Here is a 25858-nt window from a genome sequence, read left to right as displayed (position 1 = left end):
ATATATATGCTATTTATTTTTTTATTCTTGCTGGAAGTGAGTGATGAGTAATAGGGTTGTTTCTTTTTTTGTGAACAGGTTAAGGTGTCTGGAAGCACAACCAGAACGACTCTGAAGAATCTTGATCCGGACACGGTGTACAGGGTTTCAGTGGTGCCTGTGTACGCCGCAGGCGATGGCCAACTCCAGTCCGAGAACGGGAAGACAAGTAAGCAATTTTTAGCCAAACAAGACTTTGGCAATCATTGATGAGCTCTGTTCAGTTCAGACGCTAGGGCAGTTACATGACATGTCAGATTTTCTGCGGGTAGAGGAGAACCGCATTTTTAATTATAAACACTTTAGACCATTAATGAGGGAACTCAGATGGGAATGAATACGTTTTTACGATCGGAACATAGTTAACGATCGTAGCGGTAATGAAGCATGTTCCCTCCGCAGAGCCTTTGGGTGGAGTGAGGGACTTGCGAGTCTACGACCCCACCATCAGCTCCTTGAGCGTGCGCTGGGAGCCGGCCGAGGGGAATGTGCGGGATTACAAGATCATCTACGCTCCTGCCGCAGGGGGCCCTGAACTCACGGTAGGACCGCCGGCCTGCTGCCACTGCACTCACACACACTTGTCTGTCCCTCACTTGGCATGTTGATACCGTCTTTTATGTTGTGCTGGAGCAGTGTGGTAAGGAGAAGGGTTTGCAACCAAAAAGGTTTGGTTTCTCTGGTTTGATTCCCCTGCTGGGGCACTGCTATTGTACCCTTGGGCAAGGTACTTATCCCAGAATCGCCTCGGTAAATATCCAGCTGTATGAAGTGAATTAAAACTGTTACCTATGCAAGCTGTGCTGGGTAAGAGCATCTCTGAATGACAAAAATGTAATGCAATCCAATGTACTGCATTAAATTAATGATAAAGTCTTTTTATCCGTGAGCAGGACCAGGTGCCTGGAAGCACAACCAACACAGTTCTGAAAAATCTGCAGCCAGATACAGTGTACATGGTTTCAGTGGTGCCTGTGTACACTGCAGGAGATGGCCAAATTCAGTCTGAAAATGGGAAGACAAGTGAGTAATTAGCATCTGAGTAAGACTTTTGGTCTGCGGTCTATACAGTTCATGCATTGAGAAGTTTGGACGATAAGCATCGTCTAGTCTTTCTGTGACTGTGCCAAGACTTTTGTCCTTTTTATAAGCCATTAATGAAAGAGGGATCTGGGGTCACGGGACTAAATAGTTTTTGATCAGATAGAAGCATCTCTCAGCGCTATCGTTAAGAGCTGTTCTTTCCGCAGAGCCTTTGGGTGGAGTGAGGAACTTGCAGGTCACTGATCCTACAATTAGCACTCTCAACGTACGCTGGGAACCGGCCGAGGGAAACGTTCGCGAGTACAAGATCGTCTATGTTCCTGCCACCGGAGGCCCCGAGATTGTGGTATAACTCATCTTACGAACTCTTTCTCACCTCTGTGTCTATACAGCATTCCAACAGTGTTAGCAATGAAAAAAATGGATCTCGTTATAACCCAGTATTTTTTTGTGCCTTGCTTTATTACATGCTTGTAAAGCTGTTTTCATAGGTTTGTTTTTAAAAATGGGTTGCATTTGAGTCAGCAATTCCTCAGCAGTTTTCTGGTAAAAAGCTAGAGGATTAGTAAAGGCAGTGATCTTGAGAGCTTTGAGGAACTGTTTGCTGATGCCGTTGTGCTGTTTCTGTTGTGAACAGGATAAAGTGTCTGGGGGCACGACCTATACAGTTCTGAGGAACCTCAAAGCAGACACAGTCTACACAGTTACAGTGGTGCCCGTTTACCCAGAGATGGAGGGAAAACCCCAGTCTGAAAATGAGAAGACAAGTGAGCGGCTTACATTAGTTTGTTTGAGAGCAAAACCTGAATAAACATCCATCCCCTTACATGATGTCTAGTCTCAAGGCATTTTATCGCTATGCTAAGCCTAGAGTTTAACTCCATCATACATTATTGTCCACAGTGGAACTGTCTATTCTCATAACTGAATATGGAAATAAATTGTTATTGTCATAATTTCTCTCCTCTAGAGCCGTTGGGTGGAGTGAGGAACCTTGCGGTCACTGACCCCACCATCACGACGCTCAACGTGCGCTGGGATCCGGCGGATGGCAACGTGCGTGAATACAAGATCTTCTACGTTCCTGTCCCAGGGGACGTGGAGGACATGGTAGGCGCTCATTTTGCAGAGACTCCTATCCAGAGTGACTTATATAGGTTACATCACATTATATCACACGCATTTAGCAGGCACTCTTATCCAGAGCAGCATCCAGCACAATAGCACATGTGTATCCATTCGATTTAAATGGGTAATAGCGTCAGGCTAACAACACTCCCAGACCAGTGAGTGTGAGCATAACACCGTTCAAGCCCTACCACAAGTTAACTTGTTCAATTTGACTAGGCCAACAGAAGCCAAGTACACTATAACACAGTGTTATACAAATCATACCTGTTATCCATTTATACAGCTGGATATTTACTGAGGCAATTCTGGAATAAGCACTTTGGCCAAGGGTACAGCAGCAGCCCCATTTGTTTCGGGCAGAACACTATTCTTCACCTCCTCCATCTCCGTCCTCTTACCTTCTTAGAGATACACTGAAAAAAATATTTGTTGACCATCTTTAGATCTTTAGGGTGTGGTTTAGAGACCATTCCTTTTCAGCAACAGATTTCCTAAAGCTGAGAGGGGAGTAAGGTTAATGATTTTTTTTTTGCCTAAAGCTGGGAGAGGGGTACAGTTAACATGTCGCAATGTGCTGTGAACAGGTGCAGGTGTCTGGAGGAACCACCAACACTGTCCTGCGGAACTTGCAGCCGGACACCGTCTACAAAGTCTCTGTGGTTCCTGTGTACCTGGACGTGGAGGGCAAGCGCCAGTCTGAGAATGGAAAGACAAGTGAGTTTCACGCGTCTAAACCTCTAAATGTGGTTTTTCAGTGTCAGTGAACAACTCTTTGAACGTTTGCGTTATAACAAACATGCTGTTTGCTGTGTTGTTGAAAAGGATGTACAGTGAAAAGTGTATATGTTGCTCCAAGATGGTACACAATATTCTCACATTCTTGTGGCCCGTATGTAGTTGCAACCTTATCACACGAGTGGCCAGAGTAAAGTATACGTTTCCTTAGGTGTTAGTGATCGGTCAGAGTGGATTTTAATTCAGTGATTGTAGTGTGAGAAAAGCTTTCTTCGTCTATGTTTTTATTGATCTCAAAAAGAAATGACTGCAGTCGTTGATAAGAAACGACAGCTGCCGATGGGGGTTACAGTCATCTCTGATCTGGTTTTGGATTGCCACAGAGCAAAGTGATGGATTAACGTTTGTCACCGTGTTTGGTGTTTCCAGGACCTTTGGGTGGGGTGAGGAACCTGCAGGTCACAGACCCCACCATCAACTCTCTGAGGGTGCGCTGGGATCCAGCGGAGGGGGATGTCCGTCAGTACAACGTCTTCTACATCCCCGCAGCGGGCGGCGACGAGGCCATGGTAGGGCTCACCAGCCAAGTGCCCCTCAAACCCAGCTGAGCCTCACTGTTTAAACCTTTAGTGTTACTCATGCGCTCTGATTCAATCATGCTGTTGTTTTAGTCTTCTAAGCATATTTGATCATATGAGAAATGGAATGAATTGCAGAATCTTCACCTGCCAGTACCTGAGAATCCTCACGAGAATCTGTCATCAAAATGTGATACTGGCTGCCGTGTAAATGTGATGCGGCTGCCAAAGCAAAAATGTAGCATTGACACATATCCACGTATTAGCACACCTCGAGTAATTAGCGTGTTGCTAATTGCTAAACCGCGTGTTGCTCTCATGAATCCCAGCCACGTGCAGCTGCAGTTCAGCAGATTTTGGGTTGAATGGGGTTCTTTCGCAAAGTGTTCTTCATCATTCATACTCCCTCCGTCTGAGTGCTGCCGTTCTTTCCGCTGTAGGAGCAAGTGTCTGGAATCACAACAAACACACTCCTACGGAACCTGCAGCCAGACACGGTCTACAAGGTCTCTGTGGTTCCCGTGTACGTGGAGGTGGAGGGCAAACGCCAATCTGAGAATGGGAAGACAAGTGAGTCGCATGTAGACACACAGGCTTTTCGGTTATTAAGAGTAGACTTGGTTCTGTTATATTCCATTTTTCATCAGTCTTATTTTTTAAAGAAATTACAAAAGAAAATGATCGCAAATGGGGACTGCATGTAGGGTAAGACTGTCATTTCGCTCTTCCTGTCCTCCAGAGCCTTTGGGTGGAGTGAGAAACCTGCAGGTGACAGACCCCACCACCAGCTCACTTAAGGTACGCTGGGACCCAGCTGAGGGGAACGTGCGGCAGTACAGGCTATTCTACATTCCGGCCACAGGGGGCGCCGAGGACATGGTAAGACCTGACTGGACTGGGAAATAGCTTGATCTCTGATTCAGCCTCCTGAGTGAATACAATACATTAAACAGCTGGCATTTAGCAGATGCTCTTACATGGGTTTCAGTTCTCACATCCTTTCATACAGCTGGATGTTTACTGAGGCAGTTCTGAGTTAAGTACCTTGCCCAAGGGTACAACAGCAGTGCCCCAACAGGGAATCGAACCAGCAACCTTTTGGTTACGACTTCTACTCCTTACCACTGTGCTACACTGCCGCCCCAACAAAGGAAGGAGTGTGATGGAGAATGCACTGATGAGTGATTAAATGTTACTCGCCTTGTTATAAACAGGAGCAAGTCTCTGGGGGCACAACCAGCACGATCTTGCGGAACCTTCTCTCAGACACGGTCTACACAGTGACGGTGGCACCAGTGTACCCAGAGGGGGAGGGGAAACGCATGTCCGAAAACGGAAAAACATGTAAGTCATTGGTCCCCTAATGAGGTTTCCAGCCTTAACCCTGTTCAGTGTAGTATGCTTTTCTTTCAAATGAGATTCCAGTGTGGTCACATGGCTAACATCACTTGAGAATTTCAACCCTGAGGAAGTGAACCACTTTCATAATTAAACTTTTTTTGTTGGTCAGATCATAATTGGTTAAACGGCCTTAAATGGTTCATTAGCATTGTTGAGTAATCTCAGGAGGAGGAAGAATGTGGGCAAATTTGTGAAGATGGGCTTTAATGCAGTCCCTTACAGGGGTTTTTGAGTGGGTAATTAGCTCTCCTTTGACCAAAAATGTAATTGGAGTCAAAAGGTGAAGGGAGTCAAAAGCAATAGTTCTTTCTTTGTCCCTGTTTACTTTAATAGCCGAGATTGCAAACGCCCTCCAGTGATTTCTGGAGTGAAATAACATGACTGCTGTCTCGTTATCAGTCTGCTGGTGCCCCGTGTCTCTACGGTCCCTCGTCTCCTTGTTTTTGTCTGCTCGGCTTTCTGCTGTGACTGAGAGCCATCCTCTGTCAGCACAGTTATCTCCAGAGATGCTCTCTGGTTTGCAGTGTGTCAGTATCAGAACTACAGAGCCTTTTTGTTTGTAATGATTCACCAACAGGGCCCGTGCAGTTATTGCGAAATGCTAGAATACATGTTTTGTGTCAAAGTCGTATATTTCAAGTGTATATGCTAATCCCTTGTTTCTTTCATTGTTAATCCATATCGAGTGATGATACATATCTGATCCAAAACGGCGTGCCAGATTGGCTGTTAGTTTCAGATGTAGGCATTCCTCTTTGAGTGGCTGTTATTAGTGTGGTGTCTGTAGACGTTTGGAAGAGAATGAAATGTTCATGTCATTTGATTTTATTATTTCTGTATTCTGGATATTGAATGAGAAGTGTCTCTGAGCAGTTATTTTTACACACATACTTCTTTTACGTTATTTTGTAAGAAAGGGTGCCAAGATTAAGATCGTTGCTTAATTTCTAAAGCCGTGCCAGCTGACAGCAAAGCCACTGTGCTCTTTCTTTCAACAGTGTTTGTTGATCATGAAAATAAAATCTTGGTACGAAATGTTTGAATATGCCTAACTATGCACAGTAGCGTCTTGTTTAGTGTGTGGGACTGTACCTTTTTCATTTTTAGGCAGAATTATTCTGCTTGTGGCAAATAACTCTTAACAAACCTTCAATGGAAACTAATGATGCTCTGGTGATGTGATGTGATGTGGGGGGTGTTTTAGAAAGGGCCACCAAGCAGAGTATGCAGCTGTATCGCTGTCCTGATGTTTGCCTCACCCCCCCCCCCCCCCACCCGCCTCTCTCTGCCCCACAGTGCCACGCACCCCACCCAGGAACATCCAGGTGTACAACCCCACGCCCAACAGCCTGAATGTGCGCTGGGAGCCTGCCACGGGACAGGTCCAGCAGTACCGGGTCGTCTACGCCCCTCTGAGCGGAGTCCGGCCAGCCGAATCTGTGAGTGACCGCGAAGGACTGACCCTCATTAAAACCTCTCTAATTACAGGGCCGCTACACTGATAGGCTGATCGGGGCAGGAGCAGTTACACACGCTGAGGGATTCTGTTTTTTGGGGGAATAGATTCGAAAGGAAGAAAAAAAACATTTTTAGGTGTTCTCTGTCTGCTCCTCTTTCCCTTGGAAGAATTTTGTTCATTAACTCAGCAAATTTGATTTCATTTAATGTGGAAACCTTGCCTGAATCTGGAGGGACTCAGAAGTGACAGAGGAATGATGGAAAATAAAAGCCCTGCAAACCATTTTTACAGCACTGTTCAAGGGACAACATACGCCTGCAAGTCAGAATCTTACGTTTGAAGTTTAGGGATCATCCCGTCTCTGAAGCTTGATAACGAGGCTGTTTTTATTATTTTTTATTATTCAACATTCTTTCTTTACTGCAGACATGGGCTTTTTGTCTTATGGGGGAAAATCCTTTTTATAGTAGGGGGGATTTGCTTTATATCCAAAGCTTTGGCCAGCGTACCGCGCCAGTTGCAATGTGCCTATTATCACATGGCACATGTCATATTGATCATTTGAAAGTTTAATAAAAAGAACACCAGATTGCAGTTCACACGAGGGGTGTTCATAACGTGGCCCTAATGGTTTTAAGAGCAGTGCCCCTTTAACCTGCCTCCATCGTCTGTCTGATCTTACTTCTGCTGATGCTCTTCCATCAGACGCGGGTCTTAAGAGAGCATTCGGTTTATGACCAGGGTTCACTCAAACAGTTATGTGAGGATTTCAGCGGAGAAAACTGCAATGTGACACAAAAGTGTATTCTGAGAGCAGAGACAAAACATAAATGTCAAACAGGCACACACAGGTGATCGAGATCCCTAACAATGTTGTCATTTGGCACTGTGCTGTCGGTGATGTGAGGAGAACTGGACCACATCATTGGAAAAAATGTGGCTGAAATTCATTCTTAGGCCCGCAAATCAGCAGACCGCTAATGCTGCTTCTTGGGAAAGGTCAGGTGTCTTCTAACAAATCTTCTCAAGCGAAGCGTCATGTTGCTCGGACAGTCCAGTGATTACTGCATTGTGGGAGCATTTGTGGGGTTTTTTTTTGCACTTCGGTTAACGATGACAGTGCTAACCGCGGCTGAGTGAGGGTGAAATGTTAGTGTTGAGAAATGCGTTTCTTCCTCAGTGACACCAACAGACTTCACAGTGAGGTCATTATGTACAGTAGCCGTGCCAAATTAGTAATGCTCGCTGGGATATTTGTCTTTCACGATGGACAGGCGTTTTTAAACAGGAAGCTCTTTCTAGCCACCTCACCATGTCAGAATGATGCAGGTTCATCTCCATGGGTCTCATTCTTCTCCAGGTCCTGGTTCCAGGAAATGTGAACAATGCCTTCCTGGATCTGCTCGTTCCTGACACCCCATACTCAGTGAACGTGGTGGCGGTCTACGCCGATGGGGATGGATCGCCGGTGAAAGGAGATGGGAGAACACGTAAGTGGACCTATGTGTGTGTGGTTTGGCCTTGAAACGATTTCATTTCTCTGGAATGTGGTTGTGAACTTTGTTCGCAGAGGAGATGCATTTTTCTTTTTGTTTATTTTTGGATGACAAGCTCACAAACAAAGACACAGATGCTTACTGGTGATCAGGCTGCGTATACTGTAGTAGAGCAGGAACTGTGTTTCGACACTGAAGTGCAGGCCTAGGAGCGGCCTCTGTGTGTGGACTATGTTGATGATGTTTCCATGGATACCGCAGTGCCTCGCAGCGGGCCCAGAAACCTCCGGGTCTTCGGTGCCACTACCAACACCCTGAGTATCGGCTGGGACCATGCAGAGGGACCCGTCCAGCAGTACAAGATCGCCTACGCGCCCACCACTGGAGACCCCATCACTGAATTTGTAAGTGTTGCAAGGATATGATTGGCTAGGCAAATTCATTTTTCCACATTGACTTTCAAGACTCAACTCCAGAAACACAGATGGAAACACAGCCAGTGATGGAGGGAGCAGAACATCAGCTGCCCAGGCAAGGTGGTTAGCTTTAGCATTAGCCTTCCCATTAACATGGGCATATCACCAGCTTATTGTAGTGTACACAGCTGATCCTACCTGAGATGTCTCTACAAGCCTGAAAAGTTAATATTAGCTGAAGTAGGCATGGTATTATTGGTTGAATACAATACAACAATATTTAAAAATAATATAGCTGTGAGGGCAAATAAGGCTGTAACTGGCATCTATGATGACAGAAAATTAAAAGGTGAGAAAATTAAGTCAGTTTGGCATTAAAAATCATTGAAAATTTGGCATGACAGTGTTGTGGTATGACAGTGTGGTGGTATGATTGAGTTGTGGTATGACTATGTTGTAGTGACTGTGTTGTGGTATGGCAGTGTGGTGGTATGACTGAGTTGTAGTGACTGTGTTGTGCAGACTCTTTGAGAAGCAGCAATCTGCAGAGTTTCGCCTGTGATGGAGGGGGTTGAACGGTATCTCTCCCACGTTTTACCGCAGACCGTCGTCCCTGGAAACAGAAACAACGCCATCCTGCAGAACCTGCAGCCCGACACCCCCTACAACATCACGGTGGAGGCCATTTACACCGACGGGCCCGTCGGGAAGCTCAACGGACCCGGGCGCACGCGTAAGCAAGTCACAGCGTCAGCGGCGTGGAACACACAGGGTGACCACTACAGCTGTACATAGGGGAGACTGTGTCTGCATTTTGGGAACCCGGATCCATCAGAAGTTACAGGTTTCAAGATAGGTCTAGCTGAGCAGAGCTCAGTGTTATCCATTCAAATGCCACGCTCCTTTAGTCTGGGTTTCAAACGGGACAAAAGAAACCTTTGGCGCTTCAGGAGTGAAGCGGTGCATCCCAGACCTAAAGCATGCACAAGTATCCGTGGAGCTGTAGCGATAGAGATCAGAGCCAGCTGATCCAAATGGCCCTCTCTTAGCTTTGTCACCCTGACCTGCTCTGGGGGTTGGGAAATCATGCTCAAAAAAACAGGAAAAAGAGCAGAAACATTATGTCTTAGCTTGCGCTGAGCCGTGGCCCTGCCAGGCACTAGCTTCCACCCAACAGATGAGCACACACACACACACACACACACACACCATTGCTGCCCACTACTGAACCTCCCCAGCTGCACCAAGAATAAGAAACCCTACAAGAACACACATTACTCACAGCAATTTGCACACAACCCAGTGAGGAATTTCAGTCTCTGTAGAGAGAACTGTCCGGCCGGTGTTGTGGTAATACTCTGTGGGCCTTTTGGAACCAGGGTCAGCCTGAACACGGGAGGTCAGGTTTCCCCTGCATTAGTAAATGTAATTGGCGTGACTGATTGGACTTTGAAACGGGTCTTCTCTGCCACGCCTGCAGTTGGCCTCCTGGAGCCCCAGAATCTGCGCATCTCGGATGAGTGGTACACCCGGTTCCGCGTGTCCTGGGACCCCTCGCCCTCTCCTGTCCTGGGGTACAAGCTGGTCTACCAACCCGTAGGTAAGGTCACAGTGAAGGTGGGCAACTACCCCTATGATCACAGTTTAAATCGGTTCCTGAGCTTTTGTAGCCTTTCCTACATTTTTAGTCCATCTCTTTTCAGTGTAAACCATGGATAAACATTCCAATTAGTTACTCATACACTGACAAATAATGTGGCCAAAGGCTAAGCTTAATTGAGAAGTAAGTAAATGTTTATGTTGTCAGGACAGACGCTGTCCAAATGATGATTCATTGTGGGATAAGCTTTGTTTGTGATCTGCCTGCTTTTAATCTACACAAACGAATCATGTGACGTTGTTTTGGGCTGGCACTCGCAGACAAGGACGAGACCCTGGAGGTGTTTGTCGGGGATGTGACCTCGTACACCCTGCACAATCTGCACCCGGGCACCACCTACGATGTGAAGGTGTACGCGCAGTACGACGCTGGCATGAGCGGAGCCCTCACAGGGCAGGGCACCACGCGTACGTACCTGCAGGAGACGCCTCCCTCTGATCCCAGACTCTCGCTCTCTTTTTAAACCCCTCTTTTCTCTTTAATAATAAGGGTATTTTAATTCTCCAAAAGGATACTCAAAAAGCATAAAGGGTTGTTGTGAAAAATTTAAAATTTAACCTTCATATTTTTATTTCACATATTCAGCTGGAGCTTACCATTCATTGATATTTATTAATTGACTAATTGCTTTCTCAAGTACTCATTGCCTTTTGCAATCTGGGAATCAGACTTTGGTTTAAATACCAAACACTCAACAAGGGACCATTCTTGGTGCAATTTAATGAATATGGATGAATAGTCAACATTTTTTGATGGTTAGCTACCTGAAACCTCAGTATGATCTTCCACCATATGTGTTGTATTTTGGTCCATGTCTCCAAGTATTCATTTAGAAGGTTGCCAGATGTGATTTAGTAATTTGCCCTTTTTTCCCCTCAGTGTACCTAAATGTCACAAATGTGGAGACCTTCAATGTCGGCTTCGACAAGTTCTGTGTCAGATGGACCCCGCACAGAGCTGCCACCTCCTACAGAATCAAGCTGAACCCCGTTGACCGTAAGTGCGATCCTAATCGCTCAGAGCTCAAACTCAAAGGAAGCGTGATGTTATTTTCATTTTATACCCCAACACCCCCACCTCAGAAAAGTAAAATGAATCCCAAACCAACAGTCACAGATGGTATCCAAAGGTATTACGTTGACTCAAACTCATTTAGAATTGCTTTTGCTCAGAGCTGTGGAAGTGTATGGACCGGTATGCCGTGCACTGTCTGGTATACATTGAAATGGTGGGGATATTTTTGTGCACTGAGTGCGTGTTGACTTTCAAGGAGCTGTTTATCTCTGCCCTCCTCTTATTTACTCTTAAAAGCAGGATATGTAATTCGGCATCTTTTGAAAGCATCCAGCCACCAACTTTTAATTGTAAAAGCTTAGATCTTTTTAATTTCTGTTTGCCTTTGAATCCATCTGTTTTGTGTTCACACTTTGACTCAGGGTAACCATTAAAAACAGGAAGCAATACTGAAATATTTAAATGTGTATATGGTAGCCATTACCCACCCAGACACAAGTTTGCCAGCTGCAGACAGTTTTGTTAGTGTGAGAAGTTGTCTGTTGAGAGGAGTGTTCCCAGGAGTTGAACAGACTACAAGGTTGACAGTTGAGTCGTCCTTTCAAAACTTACTAGAATGGGCTCGGATGTCAGATGAAGACAGGTGGATTGGTTTCCTGCTGGAGTAATGAGAGAAAGTTTTAACAGCACAAGGGCTTGTGGTCTTAAAAGCACTGAACCGAGCACAGAGAATTTGTTGATCAGCCTCATCAAGATTTCATAACACTATCTTCAACCTTCAATTCAGCATTTTAAATGACAGTAGAAAGGTAAAATTTTGTTAATGTCTTTCTGAGAGAAAGCTTAGCTGTCCCTGTGTCTGGCTGATTGAGCTCTTGCAGCTGCTGACTGCAGGTTTCATCTTTATTCGCAGCCTCCAGTAAGGGACAGCAGGAGATAACCATCACTGCGGCCCAGACTCAGTACTGCTTTGAAGGCCTCTCTCCTGACGCCCTGTACAACGCCACCGTTTTCGTCCAGACCCCCAACCTTGAGGGGCCAGGGGTGGGAGTACAGGAGAGAACCTGTGAGTACCCACCTTTTGTTTGCTTTGGGGGGGGAAGATGGATCCTGCCTTCTCTTAGTTTAATCTTCGTTAAATCTGTGTCTGCCTCCCTCACAGTGGTGAAGCCCACGGAGGCGCCCACGGAACCCCCAACCCCACCTCCTCCTCCCACAATCCCTCCTGCTTGGGCCGGTAAGCAGCGACATCAGCGTCACCACGGGAACGATGTTCCAGCAGGCCAGGGTCTCCCACATTTTGGTTCTGATCCACATGGGACCTCAAGTACAACAAACCCCTCTATAAAAACAGGATTCAGGAAATGAGTGTACTTCCACACTTTCATGCTGGTTGGATGCACCAGCAGGCTTGTGGAGCCTCTGGCAGTTACAGGAGCCTTCCCACTGTAGAACGACCACTATTAGAAACAGGCTAGGGTTTGGAGACGGCACAGCCAGGCCCCACAGGTCCTTACGCTGACAGACACAAACGCTAAGTGTGGTTAACCATTGTCGCCACATACACTGCAACCCTATGAGGGTTTTGACCGGGAGGCGTAGTTTTATTCGATTCAGATGGCCAATACAAGACCCTTCCAAAGAAGCCGCCTTGTTGCCTAGCCATTGTGTGAGATCTTCGGCACCTCTGGTGGGGCTGTTAGAGGAGATCACAGATACACCGCATGGCTTCAGGCAGACATCTCCCAGGTGCTGCCAACTTTCGCAAGAAAAAGAAAGCCGTTAAACATTTACAGCCCCCACATGTTCTTTGTTTGTTTGTTTGTTTTTTTTAGGAAGGTGTGATCGATTAAAAAAAAACCCTTAATTGCTTCACAAAAGGTTCATTATGTTGTTTTTTTCCTGCAGCGGTGTTGTTTGTGAGATTTTGAGAATTATAGAAGCACTGTCTGTAATTACAGTGCCCTTCCTATTGCGAAACCTTGAGAGAGAGAGAGAGAGAGAGAGAGAAAGCCATGTCCTTTCTTCTTGAAGTTGTTCATCCTTTTGTTTCCCCCTGTGCCCCAGTGTGCAAAGGCGCCAAGGCCGATGTGGTCTTCCTCATCGACGGCTCGTGGAGTATCGGCGACGAAAGCTTCAACAAAGTGGTGCAGTTCGTTTTCAACACCATCGGGGCCTTTGACATCATCAGCCCAGCAGGGATGCAGGTACGGCGTGCCACTTTGCTAGCGCAGCGCTACGAGGTCACAGCAGAAGCAGAGCTGGCGCGTCTGCAGTGTAATCGCGCCGGCTGGTGTGCCGTGATCCTTTCAGCGGTCTCTCTGCAGCACGAGCGTCTCTCGTTCACTCACTGACGTTTCTCCACACTCGTGTCTCTGGCGACAGGTGTCCTTTGTGCAGTTCAGCGACGACGCCAAGACTGAGTTCAGACTCAACTCTTACCAAGACAAAGGCACGGTGCTATCTGCTCTCCAGCTGATTCGCTACAGAGGAGGGAACACCAAAACAGGTACCCACCCCCCTCCCCCAACTCCCCCCCCCCCATTTTTTTGATTCAAGCTGGCTAAGCATTGGTTTTTTGCCACATGGTTTTTTGCGAGTCCTGCTCAAAAGCAAAAGAGATGAGACAATCGGGCGAACATCTTCACATTCCCCCCCAAATACTGTCCCTGACCGTTTTTAAATCTGAGGCAGCACTGTGTGGCTGGACTGACGGTGTGTGTGCGTTTCCACTGCCGTTTCTTCCTCGTTCAGGTGGCGCTCTGAAGCACATTGGGGAGAGGGTCTTCATTTCTGACAACGGAATGAGGAAGAACGTCCCCAAGGTCCTGGTGGTGGTGACGGACGGCCGCTCTCAGGACGAGGTCAAGAAGAGCGCCTCCAAGCTCCAGCATGCTGGTAAGTGTGTGCCAGCTGTGTGAGACGTGAAACATTTCCATCCAACCCGAACTGACTGGCATGGTTAACACTTCAGACACTACGCAGTAGTTCCGGATGTCTTCATTTGTAAAAAGAAAAAAAAAAAAATCACAATGTTGTCCTTTCAGATTCTGCTGAAAATCAGACTTTCTTTCGGTTTTCTGGGACAGGGAAATCTGTACATGGACGTTGTAACTGGAGCACTAAGCACGATTAACTCAAATGAAACAGCAGCGCAGCGGAAAAATGGGTCTCTGGGAGACTGTGTGGCATGTGCTCCCTCCAGGTTACAGCGTGTTTGTGGTGGGCGTCGCTGACGTGGACTACGGCGAGCTGCAGAACATCGGGAGCAAGCCCAGTGAAAGACACGTGTTTGTGGTGGACGACTTCGACGCCTTTTCAACCATCCAGGATAACCTGGTCACATTCATCTGTGAAACAGCCACCTCCAGTAAGCTTCGTTTGGGGCCATGACCTTGTTTAATTGCCCTTCAGTGGAACTAATTATTTTTCTGTAAATCAACACGCAAGCACTGTCTCATAATTCCAGTATTTGCTTTGATTTTGACTGCTGCGCCTTTATGCAAACCCTTCTTAATTGCGCAATTTTGTTTGTTCATTCCACAGCTTGTCCTTTGATTTACTTGAATGGGTTCACATCGCCAGGTAAGAATGCGTGGATTTGATGTCTTTGATGTACAGTAGAATTTGACCAATCATGCCAGCATGCAGTACAGTAAGCAGCAGCACACCAGCCATTGTGCATCATAAGAATTATGAACCACTCTCATTGTGCATTATGATGAGATTAATGAGCCATTCTGTTTTTAAGGCTTCAGGATGCTCGAGACCTTCAATCTGACGGAAAAAACCTACGCCTCTGTGAAGGGCGTCTCCCTGGAGCCAGGCTCATTCAACAGCTACTACTCCTACAGGCTCCACAGAAACGCCTTCCTGTCGCAGCCAACAACGTAAGCTGGGACGGCCACTCGTGTTTCCGCTGTGTTTGTTCTCCCTCTGCTCCGCGGTCATGCTCTCTGGCACTTGTTTATAACCGTTCTCTTGGCCCGGGAGTTTCAAGGCCTTCTGCTCGTAATATCACTGGGACCCAGACCAGGCCTATTTGTTTGTGAAGGTTCAAGACTGGAATGTTGGTAAATGAAAGGGTTTTGTTCGGAATATGGAACTTTTGATGTCACAATGGGTGTAGGAGAGACAGTCCAGGGTCAGAAGCTGCAGTGTATCGTGCCTATTGCCTATCTTCAGGCAACAGTCAACACGGAAATACTTCTATTCAACCCAGAGAGGCCAAGCTGTGCTTTTTTTTACATTTGTCAATAACGATCTCGATTTGTGCATGTGTACGCAATTGACTGCAATGTGCTCGAATGGAAACACTTCTTCCAATTTGTGAGGTGAGGAAAGCGCTTCCAGTGCGCTGGAATATTTTGAAGAGCCGTGACAACGCTGGCTCCGTCTGAGCTGTGGATCTGCACACAGTGTGCACCGTTTGACTCAGAGGGAGAGAGATGTCTCCCTGCGGTTTGGCCCGACTTGCTTCAGATGCGGCCTGCGTGATGAAACAGATAGGGAGTAAGCCACGATGACATGATAAATCTTGCTCGGCCGTGCTCAGACAATGAGACCATTCCTCTCGCAGGCCGATTAGTTTACAACACGCTGCTGCATCTGTTGTGATTGCCTGACCAGGTCATGACACTGTGAACACAGCCACCCTCAGGCTGGGGGTCTGATATCCAGACAGTATCTCTGCTCTGGTATGAGGGCTGTCAGCTGTATAGTATTGTAAGCTTCGGTTGTCTCTTTGTCATCATTTCTAAGCCTATTTACATAACATTCAAAGGCTCTAGCTAGCTTGACCTGCCTGGGATCTCATTTGATTTAACAGCCTCGAGCAGAGTCAAAAGTCTCAGCCAAAGTCTTTGTGGCGAACAGGCTGCCACTTCTCTTTAGCAGGGAAACCGCCTGATGGCTACGTGTGCATCATTTTGTTTCGTGCCTGTGATTTCTTCTTCGCTTTGCTTTGTCTAATGACCCGCGTTGTTTTTTCCCCCCTGCGTCCGGCAGAGACATCCACCCGGACGGCCTGCCCCAGGCCTACACCATCATCCTCATGTTCCGCCTCCTCCCCGATTCGCCGAAGGAACCGTTCGACATCTGGCAGGTGTCGGACAAGGGCAACAATCCTGAAGTCGGCGTGACCATCGATCGTAAGGCTGGCGTTCCTGGGGCTGGGGGGGGCCGGGGAGGGCCGGGGAGGGCTGGAAGTGTCTGTCCGCCAGCTGTCCTCTCGGAGCGTTTCCCCCTCCCTGTTATGAGGCAAAAAGCACTGGAGAGCTGTGTGTAATGCGGTCCAGACTGCGGAGCCGCATTGGTCTCCCTCCATAAATCGCACAATGGCAGAGCCTTTGCTTCTTGTGCACAATCATTTATTCAGCCAGCCAGCCAGCTGCTGCCGAAACATGCTAACTGCCTTTAGTGGGACAGCGGCGTGGTGTAGTGGTAAGGCGCCGGGCCCGTAACCCGAAAATTACTGGTTTGATTCCTGGGGCATTGATGCTGTACCCTTTGGCAAGGTACTTAATCCAGAATTGCCTCAGTAAATATACAGCTGTATAAATTGATAGCATGTAAGAACTGTAACCTATGTAAACTGCTCTGGATGAGAGCATCTCCCAAAATGTGTATGTAGTTTTGATGAAATTTTCATACAGTTTTTATCAGTCTGAAAAATTCAGTTGTGTGGAATCTGTCCTGAAGCTCTTGCATTTGCATGATACCCCCCTCTGTCTCATCACTAGAGAAACTGACTGCTCCCCCCCCCCCCCCCCCCCCCCCTCTCTCTCTCTCTCTCTCTTTTCTCAGCTTCCAGCCAAACAATCTCATTTTATAACAAGGACACAGGGGGTAGCATCCAGAGAGCCACGTTTGATAGCCCGCAAGTGAAGCAAATCTTCCACGGAAGCTTCCACAAGGTAAGCGCCGCTCCTTTTTCTTGCCAAGTGAAAGTTTACGAGCTCCTCAGGTAAAGCTGGCAGTGGGGCGTGGCCAAACGGTCACACCTGGTTGCTTTGTTCTCCCTGAATTTTCCTGAAGATATATGGATGGTGGGAATTCCGGGGATTCCAAAGGCGTTGCGCATTGCAAGAGGTGTACCTGGGATGCGGCTACAGACGTGCAGGCCCCAGTGTTCTTTATGTGCATTTAGCCTGATTTGCATGTCATTTTAAACAGTTGGTAACATTCAAATGATGTTGCTACACAAGATCTGCTGCAGGCTGTATGAGAACACGGGATGATTTAAGGTATATCACTGCTTTGGATACACGTGCAGGCGTATACATGTGAGAACGCAAGAATATAGACAGTTTAATGACAAGAACAGGTCAATGAGCCTGTCTTAGCTCATCATATTGCCTGTGGTCTAAAGTGTATGTAATACAATGTCAAGCCCTGTCTCGAACACTCTAAGGTTCTTTGCTAGCACTGCTGTTCCTGGTGCGTTAAGAACTCAGCTTTAAATAGCTTCTATTGTCCACTTTTTAAAATCCCTTTTAAGAATTCCTCACTCAGAAGACTTCACTCAAATCCCTACAGAGTTCTTTGCTGAGAGAAAAGAGATTAAGTATTTTTAGTCCCTCTTCATAACTTGTGAATTTGATATCTGGAACCAGTCCCTTTGCCCTTTCGCAAGAGCTTCTGTGGTGCCCAGAAAAGGACAGAGTACTCTAAATGAGGTCTGACAAAGGCATTGTGTGACATTAATATCAGCTCCTTTGATTTATACTCATTTATTTTTCCTGAGTCCCAACTTCCTGTTTGCCTTTTTAACTGCCTTGGCATAATGTCTTAGTCCCAATATGGTGGAGATGTCCAAGATGCAGATACGGAATATTGAATCAGGGTTATGGGGGCACCTTGAGGGAAAGAGGGATTCTGGGAAGTATTGGCAAAAGTAAAGAGCACTGTAACTAAGGTCGGGTATTGCATTAAAGTCTATGATGGACCAGTACCACTGTATGTCTGGTTTCTGTTTCATGAGAAAAACAGTATTACCAATGCTGTCTCTCTACACAGATCTGCAAATTACAGATGGCATGTTTTATATGACTGATTGTCCCCACAGTTGGAGTCTTTCTGTATTGAGTGCTCAGCCTCACAGCCTCAAAATCTCTGGTTTGCATGAAAACTAGTAAAAATGCCAGTAAATAAAGACTGAAGCTCTTGTGGGAGGAAGGGCAAGGGAACTGATTTGTGAGACCAAAGGCTTGATGAAAGCTTGGGAATGGTGGAGGAGTTCAAAATATTTACTATCAGTTGCAATGAGGAACTGGGCGACCTTAATAACCTCCCGCAATCTGTAAAAGGTTACACAGTGAAGTCAAAAAATGCACCAATCCATAAACAGCCTGAGCACCTGTGGGCCAGTTCCTGTGTGATCTAATATCCTGGTTTTTATCTTTATATATATTTTTGTGTCTGTGTTGATTAGCAATCCCCATCAATAAGGAAACTGAGGATGACAATGTCAGTAGTGATCCATCTCCACCCTCTGTGTATTGTCAGCATCATTCACATTGCCCACACAAGCAGATTAACCTGATTTCTTTGGTCCTTCAAGGCATCCCATTTGAAAATAATGTAACGAAGCAACAGCCCCAGCACTGAGACTTATGTCTTTTTTTTAAGTGTTAAAAATGTTTGGCTCTTTAGATTTATTGGAGGGCTGTAGGACACCCAACTATATTAAAACCCAACGTTTTGATAGATAACCGTTTGGAGAACATGTGTTTATTCTTTTAGTACACCAGTTCCAATCCTTTAGCTGAGGTAATGGGGATCTTTGATCTTAAAGTGAGCACTTGCATCGCGATGAATCAGAATTTGGCTACTGACAGTTCCTGGAGAGACAGAACAGTGGGGTGTCTCTAAGGAGTGAGCACATTAAAGCCAAATGTACTACATGTACATTGTACAGAAAGATCTACCAGCCATCTTTGTGTGGGAATAAAGTTTGGTAAAGTTTAATAATTGATACCATTGATACCATTTTTTTTTGTCTGATGTCTGAATGGGCATTAAAAAGAAGGGATTTAATGGAATTTACACTTCTGTATTTTTTCATTAAATAATAAAATGTAATTACAATATGGCTGTTGAATAGATTTGCACATACAGTTTGAATGTTGAATGGGTTTACAGTTCTTTTGAACCCTGGCAGCTGTTACAGAGGGATCTGAAGAAAGGTCTTGACATAAGGGATATGACATATTCCTCTGAGTCAAAAGCCAACAAATGTCTGTCAGTGTGTATGCGGAGGTCAGAGATTTTCAGATGAATGTTAACTGGAAGCATAAATGTGTGATTTATTTGAGGGCCTGTGTAAGGCAGACCAAGGTCAGTTTGTTTCACAGTTTAGGTTGGAGAAACAGGGGGAGTTAAGTGCACTCAAGGTCCAGATTCTGTCTATGCTGTGAACCACAGCAAGCACTCCCCAGCACGATTTGATTAATTTTCCCAAATCCAGAATACGTAATCTACCTGAGGTTAGACAGGAGTGCATGTGGGTCTGGGGGGGGGGGGGTTGAGCAGACAAATATTTATTAGAAATGTTGCAGATGGGGTCTGCACGTACAGCTGCATCACTGGCTTTCGGGAGAATCTGCGCGTCCGTTCTGCAAGGGCCGGTAAAAAAGCAGCGGCACGGCTGGCGTGTGGGGCTGGAAAATGTTGGGTCACTGCTGCAGCTATTAAACAATTACATCAGAGAGCCTGAGGAATGCCAGACTGGAGGACTTTTTTTCTAGCTTTCTCCCCCCCCCCCCTTTTTTTTGGCTCGGCTGCCATTCGATTGCCTGGATCATGGCTGGGCGCTACCCTGGATTGCCTCTGGTAGCTGACCGCGGGGGAATTCTTGCGGCTTCTCTGAAGGTGCTAACCCCTGCGGTTTACCTCCCAGCACAGTATTTACACTCTCTATCAGAGTGCATCTTCTCTCTACACCTCCTCTCTCCGTTTAGCCCCCTGCCAGATAGTGTGGGCATGTCTGAGCTCTGATTGGTGGAGAGCGTTTCCCTCTCCAACCGTGTCACAGATGGCAGATAAGTTAGGCAGCAGGCAAAGCATTTATGAATGACACCCCTACGCGTCTCCTTTAGGAGAGCTGAAGGGATGGGATAAAAACTGAATAATAAGCATGTGCGTATCATGTGTTCTAAGACCTATACAGTTGTTAAAATGTCAAGTCCCAAGGGGACAGAGTATGCACAAATACATTTTTCCAAGGAGTAAACCACTGTCAGCACTTAAGCTGGCTCATCTCTCACTTTTGAACTGTGAGTTATGGAGTTTACGCGCCAGGGCCAGTAAGCATTGAATAAACAAACATGATTTAAGCTGCCTAGATTGAAACAGTACATTGACTCCCCATTTTGATATATGTTTGTTTTGTAGTCTCTGTCCTTTCAAGTGTATTAAACATGGGATGTGCTTTGGGCACATGTCAGCAGCAGGGAGTATGTTACAAACCGTAGACTAATCTTTGTTGCGTTAGTGCTTACAGACAGTGGATAAAGGGTAATATCAGCTTTGACATGTAGTAGATCATGAGGAAAAACCCTGAGAGATGAGTTTAACAGCCTCTTGGGAATCCTCCCGGGATCTGTGGTTGTCTAGGGAGTCTAGACCTTAGGAGGATACTGCACTAAGGATATTTTTCTTCAAAGGAAAACACACTCATCCTCATTTAAAGCACAGTCAACTCACGATTATATGGGCTAGCAGAGGGCCAGGATGATAGAAATTATGGATGATTTTGGTATGGATGATATTGCTCTTTAAATTCAACAAATAGCGTTTAACATGAGGAAAGGACAGCAGCAGGGCTTGGTTAGCATAACACTTGCGCGTCTGTCGCCTGTTGCGCCATATCACCCTTTACGCTCAGCATGTGCTGAGAGTGCAAAAACAGTGGAGCGTTTGGAACGTGTTTGGTGGACCTTAACAGTCACCACATGTACAGCCTTTAGCAGGCCGTTGGATAAATGAGGGGTACTGGAAATTCTGTAGTACCCTTTAAAAAAGACGTTTTGGACAATGGATGGTGTAGAGATTGTGGTCTGTGGCAGCAGAAGGTTTTTCCCATGTGAGGTGGTGATATAAACCCAAAACCTCCGCGTTAGAATGTTCCATCTCATGCCTTTTTCATCACGCGCTGTCTCCATGTAGATCAATAACCTCTTCATTACCAAATAGCTCATTGTAACTGTCAAAACCAGGACATGAAATGGAACACACAGGACCGCGGTTCCTGGAAAAGACCCAACCTCTGGGGATAATTTATTTTTGTTTACAGAGATACAAACTTTTTTTTTTTTTTTAGTACCACTGGTGAGTGGCTTGTTACGAGTGCTTTATTGATGCAAATTTTGTCATTAAGCTTGACAGCCAATCGGTTGAGAAAGGAACACAAGGGAAGGAATCGCATCCTCCACCCGTCATAACACGCGTGTTTGTTTCGCTCTCGTGACGATGGCGGATTTTCAGCGGTGAACCTGCAGCTCTGTGATTTAATGCAGTTGAAGCTGTTAAAAATGGAAGAGCAGGAGGGCCAGGCCAACAGCAATAAAGCGCAGGCTGATATATTTCATTAAAAAAAAGCCTGTCTGTGGGGATAGCCGCTACGGCAGTGTCCAAACGCAAACCATCTGCCAAGTGTCGCAGAACACCCAGAAGCCAGACTGAGTGTAAGGTGAGAGTGTGACCGAAAGAGAACTCTCCGTGCAAAAAGCCGCAAAGCTGAGAGCAGCAGTGTAACGTCTCCGATTGGCTGGGAGGCAGGGGTTTCTCCCTCTCCAGGGGTACATCTGTGCATCTGTACTCTGCCTCACTTGCAAGTCGCTTTGGATAAAGCCTGCCAAATGAATAAATGTAAATATAAATGCTCGGGCAAGGCACACAGCACCAGTCTGGCTGTTTGCTCAGGAAGCACAGAGCCAGAGCACACTCACCCCGGTTCCATTCCGTTTATGTGGAATTGCGGAGCGAGGCGTTTTTTTGGTGGTCGGTGGTATCAGCACTCCCTCCACACGGAGTGCTTCAGTGGGAGGTAAAGTAAGCCGCGCGATAGATGCTGTTGGGAGTTGTGTCGGTGTCGACGTTTCCACATGCTGCATCAATCATCGCTAAACGCCGGGTCAGTTATGTGCTCCTTTACCCCATTTACCCCCAGTGTGTAGCGTACGCTCAGCTTCCAGAACCCTGCGCTATTAGACCCTTCCTTCTGCGGTCGACCAAATATTGTGTTCTGTCGCCAAGGAAGTTGACCGTAATTTTGTGTGTGGTTGCCAGGGCTCGCGGCCTGTTTGGTGGGGGTTGTACAGTAAGCCTTTTCACAAAGGAAGAATGCAGGCACTGTAGCACCGCGGTGGCTTTTTTTTTTTTGTTTAATTCTATCTGAAAATGTAACTGTGCAGCACAGTCGGGATGAGAAAGCCCCCTTGATGGTGAACCGCAGAATGACATCACAAGATGCGGCGTGACATTTCTGGACGTATATTATACATTACTGCTGTGGAACAGACTTACGTAATGACTTTTCCGTGTACAATGCACCACATATACAGCCCCCTCTCCCACAGTCCGATGGGGAAGGGGGAGGTGGGGGGGCTGAAGGAACAGAGTTTTCTGTAAATCAGCAGTTCGTGAAGACACAGCTTTTTTTTCCCCCTCATTGTAAATATCACAGAAAAACAGCTGACATGAGGTTTTCCGTCTGAAGTTTTCCAGAAGTGTTGTCTTACATGATCTAATCTGAACCTATTTTCAAACTATAGGGAAGGAAATGATGAAAGAGGATGTTTCGGAAGCATAATCACAGTAATTACCAGTAAGAGCGACTTAGGGCGATTTGTGGTAGCTAACTTTCAAGTTTCATCCACATTGCATTTAGGAATGTCACTTTATCTGTAGAAATGGCCAACAGATATTTCACAGACAGACAGATCACCTTCATTAGGTAGATGAGAAAAAGCCTTTGTATGTCCAGGAGGGTAGTTCTGGCGAAAGGCGCTTTAAAGTTAACAGAATGTCAAGGCGGAAACAGATCATCATCAGACACTCAGCGTCTCGGCTCTCCTTGCCAGCAGGCTCCATTTCCTCATGATCTGCACAGCATCAGGACGAAAAGCAGACGAGATTTTCTTTTTTTGATAGCTCACGCTGGAAAGAACAAAAGCACCATTCCCGAGATGCTGGTTCTGTCTTTGCAGCTCCACATCCTGGTTTCCTCCAAGAGCGTCAAGCTGAATTTGGACTGCCAGGAGGTGGCGGAGAAGGAGATAAAGGCAGCTGGAAACACCTCCACAGATGGCTACCAAGTGCTCGGCAGACTGTCCAAGTCATCGGGCTCGAGGGGAGACTCGGCAACAGTGAGTGCAGTCTGATTGGACAATGCATGAAAGCATTGCTCTGCAGGTATCAGTCCACAAAGAGAATTAACAAATGCAGGCCAAAAACTTTGTTAGAAGTTACTCTCCAATAGTGAGATTTTAAATATTTTACTGCATGTGAGTGGCACACCAATAAAACCATATCAATCTTGATAAGGGTTCCGTATTTATTAAATTTTGGACGCTTTGTGGGATTTCGAAATTTAAAACAATAAATCAATGTTTTGCTTAATGCTCTATCAAAGACACATGTAACATCAGCTTTTGTTCTGCTTGCAGTTCCAGCTCCAGATGTTCGATATTGTCTGCAGCCTGGGCTGGACCAGCAGGGACAGATGCTGTGACCTTCCATCCATGGTAAGAAGAGTTCGTTTCCGTGGCGATCCTGTCAGGGGCGTGTCCTCGTGTCATCGGCTTTCCGGGCGTTTAGCCCCGCGGAGAGACAGCCGTGTCCGAGCACATGTCTGTCTGTTAACATCTCCGCTGACCCTGTGTTAAAGGTGACCCAGCACACACTTTGCTCGGCCTCCACAAAGAGGCCCTGTGGAGAGCGTGGAGGTTAGCGTAAGTGTCCGTGATGGAAACAGTGTGTAATCTTGTGTGTGTGAGCCAGCAAGCGTGTGTGTGTGTGTGTGTGTGTGTGCGCTTTTGTGTTAAATGACTGTGTTTACAGTGCATGGTGGTCCAGGCCAGTTTCACAGCCCCAGCTAACACATAACGTTCCAAAATGTTAGCGTAATGTTCTGATTGCCTTTTTGGGGAGCAATGGATAAACCACATCTACAGTTTTGATTAATGTTCATTTTTGTGATGCTTTTTCTTAAATTTTAAACATTATATTGATTGTTGTATGCAACAAAACTGGGCTTCAGAAATCTGGGTGTCCCCAAAGTCCTCTGCAGATGAAGACTCTTAAATGTGCCGTTTTAATGGACATGGTTTGCATTAAGGTGTAGCATTGGTACTTGATGACTTAAATCCTTCAGTATTGTCAATTTCAGTATGATTGGTTAACCATTCTCAATCTAAAAAAACCCCATCTTGTTCAAAACTGAAAATAACTCGTTCTGATGTTTTCTGGTTCTGATTCTTATGGTTTCTGGAGTAATACATTCAACTCTGAAAGAAGAATGAGTATATATATTTTAGTCATATTCTCAGAGTGGCCTAGTTTTGGAAACTGTATCTCTGACTCTCGATTTTTCATTTTATCCAGCCTGCAGCAGTAGGAGTTAAGGTAATAAATGGAAGTATCTGTACTAAGGTTAAATTATTAAATCATACAAGTGATGCTTGTGGAGAAGTTGGCCAGCATATCTCATAAAAAAGAGACAGAGAGAGAAGCAGAAAAAGTTACCAAACCCCCCCCCCCCCCCCCCAAATAATTCAGCTTTTTAAAAAAATCAAAAAAGGAACACAACTAGCGCGAACACAGCCAAAAGCCAGCTCAAACTCCTGCTCACTGGCCTCATCTACATTTAACAGGCCTTCAGCTAGGCAGGTGCTGTTCATTAACCAATGGCAGGCTTCATTCAATTAAAAACACCCAAGTTACACACAATGACAATTAATTCAACAGCTAACAATGAACCTGCTCAGATGCAATTGATTGATGTGAGCTCGGTTATTGAAAGACCAGCCATTTGAAAAGACAGATCCTCCGACACACATTTAACAAGTTAATTGAACAATTAAAACAATCTGCAGTTTTGGGGGAAAGGTGAAGGCTGCTTCTCACAAGGCTACATTGTCAGAATGCTGTCACTTGTTTATTGTGTGGGTTTACTGTACTGCACTGAAGGCCACAGTATTTGGACCCTTGGCTTATTCTCCTCAGTCTGGAGTATCTCACTTCAAGCCCCACTTGAGATCTGAGTGAATGTGTGTTCCTTCAACAAGTAAATGCAGCTATTGTTTGGGAACTGTGTGATCGCGGTTTGACTTTCCCGACATCGTTTCTTCCCCCTGCTGTTGTGTGTAAACTTTTAAGAGTTTTGGAACCAGCTCAGTAAATCTCACGAAAGCCGCTTGTGTTGAATTTGTGAAATATTGCTATATAGTGCAGTGACGTTCTGAAGCCCTAGAGGCAAGATGTGTTATTTTTCCATGGCTAGTAGTTCTTCAGCAATGTTAATTATGTAAATGTGTGGTTCGTCACAAACAACCTTGTCAAATTAGAACAAAAGAGCATTTACATGCAGTTTAATCAGAGCCAGCTTAAAACTGCCCACTCTCGATCATATGCATGTTTCATCAACATTGCCTATTGAAAACTGAGCAATTAATATGAGTTTGACTCCCAGAAATCCACCAGCACTGTAAGATTCAAATTGTCTAAATTGTCAGAGCCTTTACCTACACTGTGGTACTGTGGTAGCTGGCATTTAAGAGATGGATTTTTTTCTTCTCTAGGTCCTTTGAACAATCATAGTTTTGTCTTTTTTTGTAGTTTTGCTATAGTAAACCATCTGAGGCTGAAGACCTCAAAGCTCTGTG

General features: G+C 45.8%; 1 protein-coding gene across 1 annotated transcript in view; it reads left to right on the top strand.

Moving 5' to 3' along the window:
- col12a1b (collagen, type XII, alpha 1b) overlaps positions 1 to 25858 on the top strand; it is an 86211-nt gene that overhangs the window by 46743 nt on the left and 13610 nt on the right. Inside the window, exons 40-69 of the mRNA XM_036549253.1 lie at positions 79 to 208; positions 442 to 581; positions 933 to 1062; positions 1290 to 1429; positions 1721 to 1850; positions 2054 to 2193; positions 2799 to 2928; positions 3379 to 3518; positions 3968 to 4097; positions 4267 to 4406; positions 4742 to 4871; positions 6225 to 6367; positions 7748 to 7877; positions 8145 to 8287; positions 8903 to 9032; positions 9780 to 9899; positions 10220 to 10366; positions 10839 to 10955; positions 11887 to 12039; positions 12136 to 12210; positions 13041 to 13180; positions 13359 to 13482; positions 13728 to 13871; positions 14179 to 14343; positions 14520 to 14558; positions 14725 to 14863; positions 15981 to 16123; positions 16779 to 16888; positions 23183 to 23341; positions 23642 to 23719. Of these exons, the coding sequence (XP_036405146.1) occupies positions 79 to 208; positions 442 to 581; positions 933 to 1062; positions 1290 to 1429; positions 1721 to 1850; positions 2054 to 2193; positions 2799 to 2928; positions 3379 to 3518; positions 3968 to 4097; positions 4267 to 4406; positions 4742 to 4871; positions 6225 to 6367; positions 7748 to 7877; positions 8145 to 8287; positions 8903 to 9032; positions 9780 to 9899; positions 10220 to 10366; positions 10839 to 10955; positions 11887 to 12039; positions 12136 to 12210; positions 13041 to 13180; positions 13359 to 13482; positions 13728 to 13871; positions 14179 to 14343; positions 14520 to 14558; positions 14725 to 14863; positions 15981 to 16123; positions 16779 to 16888; positions 23183 to 23341; positions 23642 to 23719 (3879 nt within the window). The remainder of the gene's footprint in view (positions 1 to 78; positions 209 to 441; positions 582 to 932; positions 1063 to 1289; positions 1430 to 1720; positions 1851 to 2053; positions 2194 to 2798; positions 2929 to 3378; positions 3519 to 3967; positions 4098 to 4266; positions 4407 to 4741; positions 4872 to 6224; positions 6368 to 7747; positions 7878 to 8144; positions 8288 to 8902; positions 9033 to 9779; positions 9900 to 10219; positions 10367 to 10838; positions 10956 to 11886; positions 12040 to 12135; positions 12211 to 13040; positions 13181 to 13358; positions 13483 to 13727; positions 13872 to 14178; positions 14344 to 14519; positions 14559 to 14724; positions 14864 to 15980; positions 16124 to 16778; positions 16889 to 23182; positions 23342 to 23641; positions 23720 to 25858) is intronic.

Source organism: Megalops cyprinoides, chromosome 17 (genome assembly GCF_013368585.1).
Source record: "Megalops cyprinoides isolate fMegCyp1 chromosome 17, fMegCyp1.pri, whole genome shotgun sequence".
In the NCBI taxonomy this organism is placed as follows: Eukaryota; Metazoa; Chordata; class Actinopteri; order Elopiformes; family Megalopidae; genus Megalops; species Megalops cyprinoides.
This window is presented reverse-complemented; position numbering and strand designations above follow the sequence as displayed.